The sequence below is a fragment of the Acomys russatus genome, chromosome 19 (genome assembly GCF_903995435.1).
Source record: "Acomys russatus chromosome 19, mAcoRus1.1, whole genome shotgun sequence".
NCBI classification, from domain to species: Eukaryota; Metazoa; Chordata; class Mammalia; order Rodentia; family Muridae; genus Acomys; species Acomys russatus.
Genome location: NC_067155.1, coordinates 45,947,870 through 45,961,864, shown reverse-complemented (window position 1 = coordinate 45,961,864; position 13,995 = coordinate 45,947,870). Strand labels below are relative to the sequence as shown.

Below are 13,995 nucleotides of genomic sequence, written 5' to 3'. Positions count from 1 at the left end.
ACTAAAGTTTTCTACAGCAACTTTGTAGCAAAGTTTTCTGCGGGCCAATTGAAATTCTAAGATATGGGGCTGGAGAGATGGCTCAGAGCTTAAGAGCACTATCTGTTCTTCCAGAGGTCCTGAGTTCAATTCCCAGCAGCCACATAGTGGCTTACAACCATCTATAATGTGCTCTGATGCCCTCTTCTGGCATGTAGCTGTCCATGTAGATAGAGCACTCATATACCTAAAAAAAATAAATAATATTTTAGAAAAAGAAATTCTAAGATACTAAAGGCCCAGAGAATGGTTTTTGATGAGTATGCTGAACAACTCCTCCCCTCTTCCTCCTCCTTCCTTTTCTTCTCCTTCCCCTCCCCATTCTCCCCTCCCCCTTTCTTTCCTTTTCCCCCTCCCCTTCTCCCCCCACCTCCTCCTCCTCTCCCTCCCCTCCTCCCCTTCCCCTTCCCCTCCCCCTCCTCCCCTCCTCCTACCCCTCCCCCTCCTCTTCCTTCCCTTCTCCCCTTCCCCTTCTCCTTCCCCTCCTCCCCCTCCTCCCTCCTCTTCTCCTCCCTCTCCTCCCCCTCCCCCTCTTTCCCTTTTCCTCCTCTCCCTCCTCCTACCTTTCCTTTCCTCATTATCCATCCTTTCCTCCCCCTCCTCCTTCATTCTCTCTCCCTCCTCCTCCATCTTTGTTTCTCCTTTCCCGTCTTTTGTCTTTTCCCATACTGTCACTCTCTCTTCCTCTCCTTCCTCTATTTGCTTCATTTTTTTGGTCATGCTCAGAAGATAATAGGATTCCCCCTTGCCACGTCTCAGTGTCGGCTGCAAAAGGGTACCTTATCAAACCTATCTGGCTCCCATATGTGTTCCAGAGAAGCCAAGAGCTTTGCACACTATCCTTTGTCCTTCTGGCTTGTGACCGGGTAAGAACGTGAAGTCTTGGGTTGAAAGTCTCACTACATGGAGTAGTATAGACCCCAGAAACAAAAGATGCACAATGTCATCAAAAGGAAGAAAAGGACATTGGGAAGGCCAACACCATGCCTGACCTGTACAGTGGGAGTCCAGGGGTAGGACCCTCAGATGAAAGGCCTGACTGCCTAAAGTACAGAAGGAGGCAGATTTTGTGGTAAAAAGTGAACCACCTTCCAGTTGTACAAGTGGAGTTTGCTCTCTCCTTCACAAAAGCATCATTAAGCCGCGACCTCATCCCATTCCCTACAGCCCCATCCTCCATCACCATCTGCAGGTCTTACCTGGTGGTGATGCGTAATACCATCAAAGTCTATTTCTATATACCCTTTCTGGGCTGGCATGTAGCCCAGCTGGTGATAGCTCAGTGGTTAAGTGTTTTTCACAGGGTCATGCAGACTAGAGTTTGGACCCCCAGCACCAAAGGGACAAGCTGGGCTTTATACGCACACCAGTAACTCCAGCTCTAAGGGTCTAATGCCTTTCTCTGGCCTCAGTGTGCATAGGTGTGCATACCCGCATAGATTGGGGCAGCTCACAACTACTTGTAACTCCAACTCCAGGGAATCTGACATCCTCTCCTGGCCTCCTGCATGCATGCAGATCCACACAGGTGCATAAATAAAAAATAGATTCTTTAAAAGAATAAAAGAAAATTCCCATTCAGTTTTACATTTTAGGCTGTGTCAAGAACCAGTTTCATAGACTCCTTCCTACTTTTCTCAGTGCTGTGACTAAACACTTGACAAGAAACAGCTTGATGGAGAAGGAGTACTTTATCTCATAGTTGAAAGGGCTGTGGTTGAGCATAGTGGGGAAGACATGATAGGGTTCCTGTTAGTAGCAGCTTGTGTCAGAGACATCTCACGGCTTGATAGATCAAGAAGCAGAGAGTGGACAGGAAGTGAGGCGAGGCTACAAAACCTCAAGTCCCCTCCCACCGCTGCCCATTTCCTCCTGTAGGACTCCACCTCCTAAAGGAATCTCTCCCAGAATTTAAATAGCACCACCTGCTGGGGGCCACATGTTCAAACACATAAGCCTGTGAGGGAAACTATAGCTTCCAAAAGGGGCTCTGGCTCATTCTGAGAATCAGAGGAGCTGGAATAGGGAGTATTTCGTTTACACGCCCCTGAAACTCAGAGTTCTTACTGGAAATACTAATGTGGAAAGTAGACCACATTAGTCTGCTCATCCCACTCACGCGCCATCACCTCTACAGACAAGCACAAGGTGGCCAGCATTCACACGGAAGCAAAGGAATCACAAACTCATAAGAGCCACAGTCACCCCCATCTTCCGGCCAGTATCAAAGTCTATGCAGATGACTCCTTCCAGGAGAAGAATCCCAGAGCCATCTCCTGTCACTTGCCAAGCGGAGCTGTGTGAACTGGTGTTAAAATAAGAAGTGCAAAGACAGTCTGTCACTAAAGCTTGCAAGCCCAGGTTCTGCCAGCAGGCAAGGTCTGCTGGTGGATAGGGATGGTTAATAGGTTTGGGGGCAGGAAACAGAAAGTAGGAGGCACTACAGGTGCATTCTGCATCAGCCTCCTGCAGCCTCTCTTCTTGCTACGTCAAGAATACTTGAACTCTAATGAGAAACTGGGCATAAAAGCAATCCATAGAGGACGATCCCTGACAGAATCAACACCTCCGAGATTAGGCATGAGATTAATATGTAAAACCATCGGGCTCCTAAGTTTGTAGCCAAAGGAACTCAGAAGGCATGGCTGCCCAAAAACATGCACAGGAGGGTTGTGGAGATGGCTCAGTGGATAAAGGGGCTCCTACCAAGAGATCGAAGTCAACCCGGGGCTTCCATATGTGTGTGAACGTCTGTGTGCATCCCGTCACACAGAAGGCACCTGCACATCTATCTACACACACACACACACACACACACACACACACACACACACACACACACACACCACACACACTCAGAAAACCCATATACACAAATGTTCATAATAGAAATAATCAAAGTCATCCAAATACCCTTAAGTAATGAACTCATAAACAAGATGTATTATGTTGTACTACTAATCAATAGATGGAAATGGGATGATGCCAGCCATGGTGGTGCATGCCTGTTAATGCCTCGCCTCAGGAGAAGCAGGAGTCTGAGGGCATGCTTGCCTGCATAGTGGGTCTAACGCCAGCCTGGGCTACATGAGACCCTCTGTCAAAATGTAAACTAGTGAAGCGTTGATGTGACTGCAATGCAAACAAACCACCAGTGTGTAAAGTGAACAGAAGGAGACTAAAGTCCTGCAGTCTGCAAGTCTTATCTATGCAACAGGCCGAGCAGGCAAATTCACAGACTCAGGAAGGTCAGTGGTTGCCTGGGGCTGGGGACAGAGGGGAGGAAACTAAGGGTGCCAGTGTGTCCTGGGTTTCTCCTTAGGGTGATGGAAACGCTCATGTGTTAAGCGGTAGTGATGGTTACACAAAATTGGGAGTGTGTTAAGTTATTTTTTGATACATGAACTGTGTAGCTGGATGAATAATAAGCAGATCGTAAAAGCGGGGCCCTTAAAAATGATAAAGGAGAAGCTGGGTGGTAAAAAAAAAAAAAAAAAAAAAAAACCCAATGCTGAGAATGTGGGGGGGGGTGCCCAGGTTCAATAGTCCAGCATTGCAATAAAATGGGGGAAGGAAGGAGAGGGCAGGAAAGGGGGAGGGAGGGGGAAAAGGAAAGGAAAGAAGGAAGGGAAGGAAAGAAGGAAAGGGGGAGGAAAGGGAGGGAGGGGAGGGGATAAGAAAGGGGAAAGGGGACGACGGAGAGAGGAAAAGAAGGGAAGGGATGGGGGGAAGTCAGCCAGAAGGGCTCCAGCGGAGTGGGGGCGCCCCTGGAGATGGTGGCTCCTGGGCTGGCAGCCAGCACAGGGAAGGCAGCAGGGTGTGTTTCAGCATACTAAACGGGCTCTGGAAAGGTGAGCCTAGCTGCAGCTTAGAACGCACTGGTGAGGCTAAGAAGCCAAGACGAGGTCTGGGAGCATCTGAGGTTTTCTCAGCACTGCACCGAATGGGAGAACAGACAAGCAGGCATTCCCCTCCCCCCAGTCCCAGGGGAACCCCCCCCCAGTCTCAGGGGAAACCCCCCCAGTCCCAGGGGAACCCCCCCAGTCCCAGGGGAAACCCCCCCAGTCCCAGGGGAACCCCCCCCTGCCCAGCCCCAGGGGAAACCACCCCCCCCAGTCCCAGGGGAAACCCTCCCCAAGTCCCAGGGGAAACAGGCATGTAGTTTGGCATTTCTTTAGCAATTTATGGTAGGGCATAGCTTTCAGTTGAGTGAGCTCATTCATTTTTGTAGTAATTTGGTTTTATTTTATTATTTTTTAATGTATTCGTCTGACTTTATTTATTTATTTATTTATTTAGTATTTCAGGACATGGCTTCTCTGTGTAGCCCTGGTGCTCCTGGAAACTTGCTTGCTCTGTAGACGAGGCTGGCCTCGAATTCACAGAGATCCGCCTGCCTCTGCCTCCCTGCGTGCTGGGATTGCAGGTGATACAATAATGAAATCAGAAGCCTGGTCTCCAGCCTCTTGCCTCAGTTGCTGCAAGCTGAACTGCATAGGAAGAATGTACATCCTAAACACATGTACATAGGGATCCTGGCTACCTAGCTAAGAACTGTCCCCAAAACAATAATAAAAAGGAAAAAAGGAAAAGGAACAGGGTGGAACTGCAGCTCAGTGGTCGTGCACCCCTCCCCCACACATGAGGCTCTAGGCTCAATGCCCAGGACTGTGAAAGAAAGGGGAATACGCTAAGAATAAATAACATTTACCCGATGCAATATACCACCAATACAAATATGAAACTGCCAGTGACAGGCCTTAAGTGAGTCACAGGGAAATGCGTCAGGTCCTGGCTCAGGCTCCTGCCAGCCACACCAAGTGTCCAGCATGTTTGCTGTCAGCAAGCAAATATGTATGCAGAGGTTTTGAACTTGCATAGCAGAGGAAAACATGGGCTCAGATCCCACGTGGATTATTTATCAAATGGCATCGGCCTTTGCTGCTGACATCGGAGGCTCTCCATCTATCTAAAGACAACACGCCCAGCCTCTGTGAGGTCCAACTCCGTGCACCATGCACATAAAATCAACGCAATACCCAACTCACTGAGGGCTGCTCAGTCAATCCATATGGGTTATAGAGCTAGGAAGATGGCTCCGTCTATAAAGTATCTGCCTTGGGAGCATGAGACCTGAGTCCCATCGTTAGAGTGAAATAAACGGGGGCACAGTGGTGGCCACCAGTAATCCCAGAGCTGCAGAGGCACAGGCTGGAGCGTGCTGGCTAGTCAGTCTAGCCTAAAGGGCAAGTTCCTATTTCAACGGAAGGTGAACAGCACCTGAGGAAAGACACCCAAGGCAGTCTATACACTTGCTTGCACACACAGTCACTCACCCACACATATGAAATGTGCAAGCAAGTAGGGTTTTTGTTTTGTTTTGTTTTGTTTTACAGAGGAAAACCAGCAAGATAGCTCTCATTATCCCCACTTTATAGATAAGAAAATTGAGGCCAATAGATAAGGAAATTGATGGTTAGGTTCAGCCATAGACGACATTATATTTTTGCTCTACTATACAATTTCTGGTGATGTCTGAATTCACTGTACAAACAATCTTCCACCAGGTACTGAGCTGGACTTACAGGCTCCGGTTCATGTCAGCTTCTAAGTTCCTATGGGCTCAGGATGTTCTAGAAGGTCCCCTCGGCTTACAGGACATTGTTCTAGCTGATGGTCACTATCGATACATCCCAACACAAAACTGTACCATCAGTTAAAACATTGTATTGTTTGGGGCTATGATTTTTCTTAAAACAAAACAAAACCGCAATAGCGCAGCTGCCTAGCGTGAACTTTATATGGATGACGACATTGTTTCCGCAATGTCAAAAGGTTGGACACGCCTGTCTGGATTCTCAGGCTTTTCTTATCTCCCCCTTCGCCGTGCTTTGAAGGATTCTGAGATCAAAGTGGAAGCGACACTGCTAGGATATATTAGTCACCTTTCTCATCTGTGTGACCAAACCCTGACAAGAAGCAATTTAAGGGAGGGGAGATTTATCTGGTCTCATGGTTTAATACAGTCTATCAGAGGGGCTGGGGGAGCGGCGGAGGCAGCTCATCACTGCATGGGCGAACACCTCACTTACCTAGGCCAGGACCAAGAAACATAGCAGGAAGCATGGCACTGTGTAACCCCCAATTTCCACCCCCATGCTGACTCAATCCCATCTCCTAAAGGTTCCGAGATCTCCACCCCCCCCCCCAAAACAGCACCACCTGCAGGGGGCCACATGGTCAGACACTTCAGCCTGTAGGAAACCATATCCACACCTTAACACTGGGGATAAAAGCCTGTCACTTTGTTTCCTGAGTATCTTTCAGTAAAAAATGAACACTTTCCCCCTTGGCCCAGCCACAGCATCTTCTGTTGCTGAAGCTTTCCACAACCCTCAGGATGGAGCTTGAGGGGACAGTTTCTAATTCAGCGCAAAACTCAGAATATATTAGCTGGTCCTCAATAAACCACAAATGCTTTTTTGTTGTTTTTTGTTTTTCTTGTTTTGTTTGCTGGTTCATCATTTGTTTGTTTAGATAGGGTCTCATGTATTCCCCGCACTGGGCTGGAACTTGTAACGAAGGGTGATCTTGAACATTTCATCCCCCTGCCTCTACTTCCTGGGTGCTGAGTATACAAGTGTACATCACCACAGTTAACACAGGACTGGGGACGGAACCCAGGGTCTGGTGCATGCTAGGCAAGCACTGAACCAACTGAGGCACATCTCCAACCCCCATCCTTTTCTGCTTAAACACCATCTCCTTTGCCCTCCCTGAGAGTTAGCATTTTCCCCCTTCGTGTGCCCACTCCTAAGAGAAGCTCATCTCCACCCCAAGCCATGTTTTCTCCTCCAGCTAAGAACTTAAAACCCAGAGTTAATCAGTAAGTGAAGAACCGCAAAAAAGAAAAAAAACAAAACAAAACAAAACTGTGAGTCACCCAAGGGAAACACAAGCCTGGTGGATCCAGGAGGATTAAAGATAACAAGATGAGGCTTAGGTGATGCGGGCAAGAAAGGATCTCGGTGAATTGGGGAGAGCGCCAGAGCAACGGCTTGGAGGTTCAGGCTCACTGTGAAGTCGGGGTTGAGAGTAATTTTCAGAGATCCTTGACAAGCCTTTGGGCCCTTTCTCCCAGGGAAGGCTCTTCTTGGCCTTTGAAACATGGCCTGATTCCTACTTCTCGGTCTATCATTTCTAAAAGGTTTCGGGGGAGTCCCAAAGCGGCAGGAGAGGCTGTAGCATGGCCCTGAGCTGACGGGCCTATTACCGTTCCTATTACCAGGTTTTTGTTTGTTTGTTTTACCCATTCGCTTCCTTTAAACCAGTGGCTCTCAACATTCTTGATGCTATGACCATTTAATATGGCTCCTCATGTTGTGGTGGTCACCCCCAACCGTAAAATCGTCTTTGATGTTGCTTCATAACTGTCATTGCGCTACTGTTATGAGTCGTAATGTGCATCTCTGTGTTTTCCAATGGTTGTAGGTGACCCTTGTAAAAGGGTCCTTCGATTCCCAAAGGAATTGCTACCTATAGGTTGAGAACCATGGCTTTAAGCTTTGTTTAATTTACTTATTCAACTTATTGTGTTGTTGGTGATGTGTGTGTGTGTGGGGGGGGGGGGTTGTTATGCTTATGTCATTCAGAGGCTAGCTATTATTATTATTATTATTATTATTATTATTATTATTATCATTATCATTTTGTTTATTTACTTTACATCCCCACCACAGCACAGCTTCCTGCCCCTCCTCTCCTCCCAGTGCCTTCCTCTCCCATTCCCTCCCCACACTTCCCCCTCCTTTTCTCCTCTGAGATTGGGGGTTGGGGGCAGATGCCTCCCATGGGTATCAACCTGTCTTGGCATATCAAGTTGGAGGAGGACTGGGTGCATCTTCTCCTGTTGAGGCTAGAAATGCCAGCTCCGTTATGGGGAGAGGATCCAAAGGCAGGCAGCAAAGTCAGAAATAGCCCTTGCCCCTGCTGTTAGGTGTCCCACAGGAAGGCCGAGCTGCACAACTGTTCCATCTGTGGGGGGGTCCTAGTGCTGTCCCAAGCATGCTCTTTGGTTGGTGGCTGAGTCTCTGTGGGCCCAGGTTGGTTGATGCTGTAGGTTGTCTTGCGGTGGCCTTGACCTCTGGTTCCTACAGTCTGTCTATCCAGAGGCCAGCTTTTGTTAGTTCTCTCAAGTTCCCTTACCCATAAGCCATCTCACTAGCTTGTTTGTTTGTTTTGCAATGCTTTGTCTTGAGGCAAGAGTCCCACTGTGCAGCCTTAACTCGACTGATGCCTCAAAACTCAAGTCAAATTCTCTTGCCTGCCTTCAAGTAGCTGGCGTTACTGGAACGCAGTGCCACACCTAGCTTCGCCAGTCTTCCCTGTGTACCTGTGCATGTGTGTGCCTGTTGTGTGGACATGCAAACACATGGAGGCCAGAAATCAACATCATCTATCATTCCTCAGGATACCATCCACCTGGCTGGTCTGGAACTCAACCAGTATACTGGGCTGACTGGCCAGTGGGCCGCCCGGATCTGCCTGTCTCTCTCTCCCCAGCTCTGGAGCCACAAGTGTTTGCCATCATGACCAGCTTTTTTATTTATGGGTGCCGAGGATAGAACTCAGGCCCTCATACTTGCACAGCAAATGTTTTCCTGAGCAAGCCTCACCACAAGCCCCTAACCTTCCTTAACAGCAGAATCTAAAAAGAGCCTGTTTACCAACATGCCGATCACACACACACACACACACACACACACACACACACACACACACACACACACGAGTGCCTTTTGTCTCTGGTAATTCAACCTCCACCCAGGCCTATCATATGAACTGGAAGTTGCTCAGTCCTCTGAAGAGCTCATTAGGATGTGAATTCCCAGGGACCTGACTCACAATGAAGCCAGCACTCATCCCTTTTGTATCAACCCCCATGCCCTGTTTAGATATGAGATGTCTGTGATGCTCCTAAGTTGCAGGCTTGGTCCCCAATTGGTGGCACCATGGAGAAGTGACCAAGTCTTCAGAAGAACACTGGGGAGCCAGCTCAGTTTGGTCAAGCAAGTTTGCCTTGCAAGCCTGAGATTTTCACATAGCTGTGGTGGTGTGTGCAATCCCAGGACTGTGGAGGTGGAGACAGGGTGGATCACTGCTGGAACTCACGCCACAGACAATCTAAACTGCTAGGCAAGTTCCTAGCCAGTTAGTGTCCCTGTCTCAAAAACCAACCAACCAAAACAAAACAATCAAAAACCACCACCACCACCACCAACAACAAGGTAGACAGTGTCTGAGGAATGACACCCGAGGCTGTCCTCTGGCCTACCTAGGCATGTGCACATGTACAAACAAGATACACGCACATGCAAATTGTGAGGAAGCTTTGAAAGCTCATTCTATTAATACTGGTTACAGAAAAGGGCTGACAATGGTTGGATGGTATCTTTTTCTGACACTCATTCTGGAATATTACAGATTTTTTTTTATTTTTTATTTTTTGTCTTTGAAACTTACTGTGGTTCCATTATGTCTACATGTCTGGATCTTTCCCCGAACGTCTTACAGACCACGGTTCTGATAGGATGGTTTGCCATTTCATACCCTTCGCCAGAAGTTTCTGCACAGCTAAAAACCCCATTGTGTCCATCATCTGAGTTGATCACAGCCTGTCAGCGTAGGCCGCTTGCTGAAGACGTAAACCTACCTCACGATGTCGTCTCTCTGTTCTCTATTCTCCCTACCCCGACCCCAGTTCATTCGCAGAAGCAGAACCGACAGACCTGCGTCCGCAAGAGCCTCATATGCGCCTTTGCCATGGCCTTCATCATAAGCGTCATGCTGATCGCAGCCAACCAGATCCTGCGGAGCGGCATGGAGTAGCTGCCGCCCAACCAGCCACACCGCGTTGCCAGCTCACCGCGCATGTGCATGCCCTGCGGGCAGACTCTGTTCCTCCACACAGGAGATCTGGACCTATGGATGGACGCAGGCGTTGGTACAGTTCAGTAAAGAACTCAAGTTTTGCAGTGCAACCGGGGTCACGGATCAACTCCATCTCCTTGGCAGGGACACAAAAGGGCTGTCTTCAATGCTTTCATGGTTTTTGTTTCCCAATGCAATAAATAGTCGGGAGTTCTCAGTTATTGCTTCAACAGCCAGTAAGCAACTCCAAAGGGGAGAAAATACTGCTTTCTTTTCGTCTTGGAATTCCAGTAGCCATCCAGATACCATGGTGGCATCAGAGAGCAAGAAAGAGAGGCAGGCGTGAGCAACAGTCACGTCCTGGTCCTTTCAACCCGGGGACTCACAGAGACTCCCTGCGGAAGTTGACTTCCGGGTTGCTATGGAGAAGGGGACTTCCCATGTCACCCTGGCTTCCTTCCTCCACCCAGTGGAGACCCCTCCCCGCCAAGGCATGAGGGGGAGAGCCATTCAGCAGGGCACAGCTCCTTGCAGTCGCTGCTGCTGTTCTTATTGCCTTTTCTACAGGACTCCTGTCAGTACAGCTGGGGCACTCTCAGTCGGTTTCCATGGCACTTGGCTTTCTGTTTCTGAAGTCCATCCCGCACCAGCATCTTGGAATCTGCAGAGAGCCTGGCTCCCAGCTTTCTTGCCTGTGCCGCCATTATAGGAAAACAAAAACAAACAACAACAACAACAACAAAAACCCCCATAACCCAGTGTCTCTATATAACCCAGACACATAGACAGACAAGAGACTTTTCCATGAGTGATGCTGTTTTTTCCCTAATGGCTTACTTTGGACACGAACTTCTCTATCTCACATGCGTCCCTGCTTCTTATAGAGCAGAGGATGAAAGCAACTGGGGTAGGGGAGGGATGGAGCCTGGTGGCAAGGAGGCCCACACCCCAGGCATCTGAAGTAACAGAGCCTGCTCTGAGTTGCCATATTAGCCGGCATCTGTAAGTTAAGATTGGCGTACATCTAACCCTTCCCTCATCTTGAACTTTAGTGCTGAATCCCCCCTACCCCCCCTAAAAAAAACAGAGCCTGAATCCGCGGGAAGATGGAAGGATCAATTTGCTGCATTTTGCTTAATATCTCATGATAATTCAGGAGAGAGAGAGAGAGAGAGAGAGAGAGAGAGAGAGAGAGAGAGAGAGAGAGAGAGAGAGAGAGAGAGATGTGTTAATGGGCATGGCTGATATGACAGCGACCTGATCGGTGTCCTGATCACAGAGGGCTTCTGTTGGAGCAGAGAACTGAACATCATGGTATCATGATCTGTTTTCAGTATAGTGGACCAAGACTCTTTTGAGATTTCCTGGCTTCGCTAGCAACTTAAAATCCAGTGGTCAGATTAGGCTTCCATCTACAGATGTGCTAACTCCTTTTGTATTCTTCTGAGCCCAAGTCTCTATTTCTGTAACGGAATCGTCCTGCTCCTACTTTGTATCTCTGCCGGAAGCTCCCAGATTCGCCTTCCTCCTTCCTCCCCTCCTCCACTTCCTCCAGCCACGCTGAGGCGCCACCAGCTTTGCTCGCTCGCTTGCTCCCTCCCGCTCCGTTCTGCTGGGTGGGTTTTTATGGTGCGATGCATATTCCTCTACCCTCCTTTCCCTCTGCTCCCAGCACCCCCGCCCCCTTACTAACTTCTTAGACTTGGATCACGCAAGGTCTCCATCTAGGGTCTTCCTCTAGTTCACCTCTACAAGCGCCCCGTGCAGTAGTGTGGGGGACAGCTGTGGATATTTCCCCACTGTAGAGCGTGAACACCCACCAAGAGCACAAGTCAAACTAGCTTTTGAGCCATAGCATACGCAAGAGGGAGCAGGTTGGAAGTCCCAAGAGCTCGAAGGGGCACAGAGTCACTTCATAAAACCGCCTGGAACATCTAGGCGGCAGCCTGCCTTCCTTTCTTACGGTGCCCTTTGCAAACCTGCCCTTTTGGTTTCTCCCCTAGGCTGAGTCACCACTGTTCCCTTAGGACCAGACTCCCGAGCTGGAACAGGTAGAGACCCGGAACATTAACACACTGCACAAACTCCCACCCCCTTTAGTTTCTTCCTGAGGCAGTTGCCTTCTCTCTGCCGGCTCTGTGCGAGAAGGCGAGCATAGCTGGCAGCCACATGCTTCCCTGTCGTTAGCTGATGTTTGAATCTCCACACTGCACCCTCCCTCATCTGGAAGTGAAGGGCTCTAAGGACCTGAAGGTGGGGGGGGGGACCCCGTAGCATGCCATGCCTCAGCTGAGATTAGCTCTCAAGGTGGGGACGTAAGGATTTTTTTTTCAAATGTTACTTTTCTGTAAGATCTGCCCCATTACTGAAGAACTTAGTTGGTTTTTTTTTCCAGAGATGAGCTGATATAAAAAGCCTGTACCCTCCAAGGGTGTGAACAGCCCCTTCCTTAAAGAGGCATATGCTTTTCTCCCAATCGCAAGGAAGAAATGACAGTAAAGAAGCCATGAGATTCTCTCCTGTGGTTCAGAAGTTAATCTCCCAGCATCCTCTTCTTCTGAGGTACCCAGGGACTGAGCACAACAGTGCAGGAAGTCTGGTCTCGTGGTGTTTGTCAAAAGACTTTGTGGGGGTTGACTGTGCTTAGGTGGCCTGCCCTCTAGCTGCTGGGCTCGTAGTATTATCTGTCTTTGTCACTTGTAGGGTGTTGGGCTTCTTTTCCAGACAGCCCTACTCTCAGGCCTGTTCACACAAATGCTACCCCGAGCTTCCCTGCCACTTAACATCTTCATGAGTAGGAGCTGGTTCCAGAAAGTTCTGCCATACATGTGCAGCTGAGAAACCCTCTGTAGGAGAGGCAGGGGCAGCGGTGGGAGGGTTCAGCCTATGACTGGACTTAGGAATAGTGACAGAAGCTGACCAGCCATGAGGTGACTCAGTGACTGGCTCCTTCTTGCTGCCAGCTCAGCTCCACACCCTCAGGTCTCCATGAGTGGCAGACACCAGGACAGCATTTTTACCTGGGACAGAAAAACAAGCTGACTCTGAACTCTTTAACCTTCAAATGAGTCCCCCACGCCCCCCTCACTGTCCCGGATGTAGACCGAATCCCCAGTTGGGACTCTACCCGGGAACTGTTAACAGTGGCTTCCGTAACGCATGCCAGGTTCCATGAGACATCTATCTATAAGAGGTTGCCACGGCAACCATGGCACCTACCCTGAGTTTGCCAAGGCACAAACATAGCGAACACTTTTCTCAAAGAACGCTTTAGGCCCTACCTGCCTCCACTATGACTTCCAGAATCCACTTCCTGCTAGAATGCACCTCCAAGAATGTGCATGGCTCCCCTGCCTTTTTCCTGTTGTATTTGAACTTGTCCTCCCCTTCCCCCCTCACCACCACCCCCCCCCCGACTCATAAGTAAGCCTTATGCAGGTAGCCTCCTGACCTCTATCCCTTATCTCACCTCCCAGAACAAAACTCTCTGCACACTGGAGGACAATAAATCCACCCCACATCATCTATGGCAGGCAAAAGCACATATCAAGACTGGTCTTGCTGAGATTCTCCTTCCAGAGGGCAGGAATTAGAAACAGAGGTCAACTGTGGTCCTCATAAGTTCCTGGGCAAGCCCAGTGATTGTAGGAAGTGCTCGGGATTTGTGGTTCTGGGTGATGAGTCTGCAGAGACCGAGACCTCTGCTAGGCATCATCCATACCTGCTCCTATCTCAAAGTTTACATGGTAAGTGATCTAGTGTCTGAAAGAATGGAATTTTAAAAAGAAAAAAAGAAGAAGAAGAAAACAACCTATGTTGAGTGCATCCCTCCTAACCCCCAGCCACTGACTCTCAAAGTGATTGGAAAAATCAAAGATCAGGAGAGAAATAGCTGGCGCTTGCTGCAGTCTCCTTCTGTGGGCTCAAGTCCAGACTCAGGTCGTACGTCAAAGAATGCTGTTTGCATTGTTTTTCAAATCTGAGACTGATAGTGTCTCTGGGACTGGACAAGGGCATCATCAGAAG

The 13,995-nt window shown here is 48.9% G+C and overlaps 1 protein-coding gene across 3 annotated transcripts in view; it reads left to right on the top strand.

Annotated features, from left to right (window-relative positions):
• Positions 1-10,693, top strand: part of Caln1 (calneuron 1) — a 443,920-nt gene extending 433,227 nt beyond the window's left edge. For all 3 annotated transcript variants that reach the window (XM_051161377.1, XM_051161376.1, XM_051161378.1), the window contains one exon: positions 9,800-10,693. In XM_051161377.1, coding sequence (XP_051017334.1) covers positions 9,800-9,927 — 128 coding nt within the window. In that variant the 3' untranslated portion in view covers positions 9,928-10,693. The remainder of the gene's footprint in view (positions 1-9,799) is intronic.
• Positions 10,694-13,995: the final 3,302 nt, after the last annotated feature.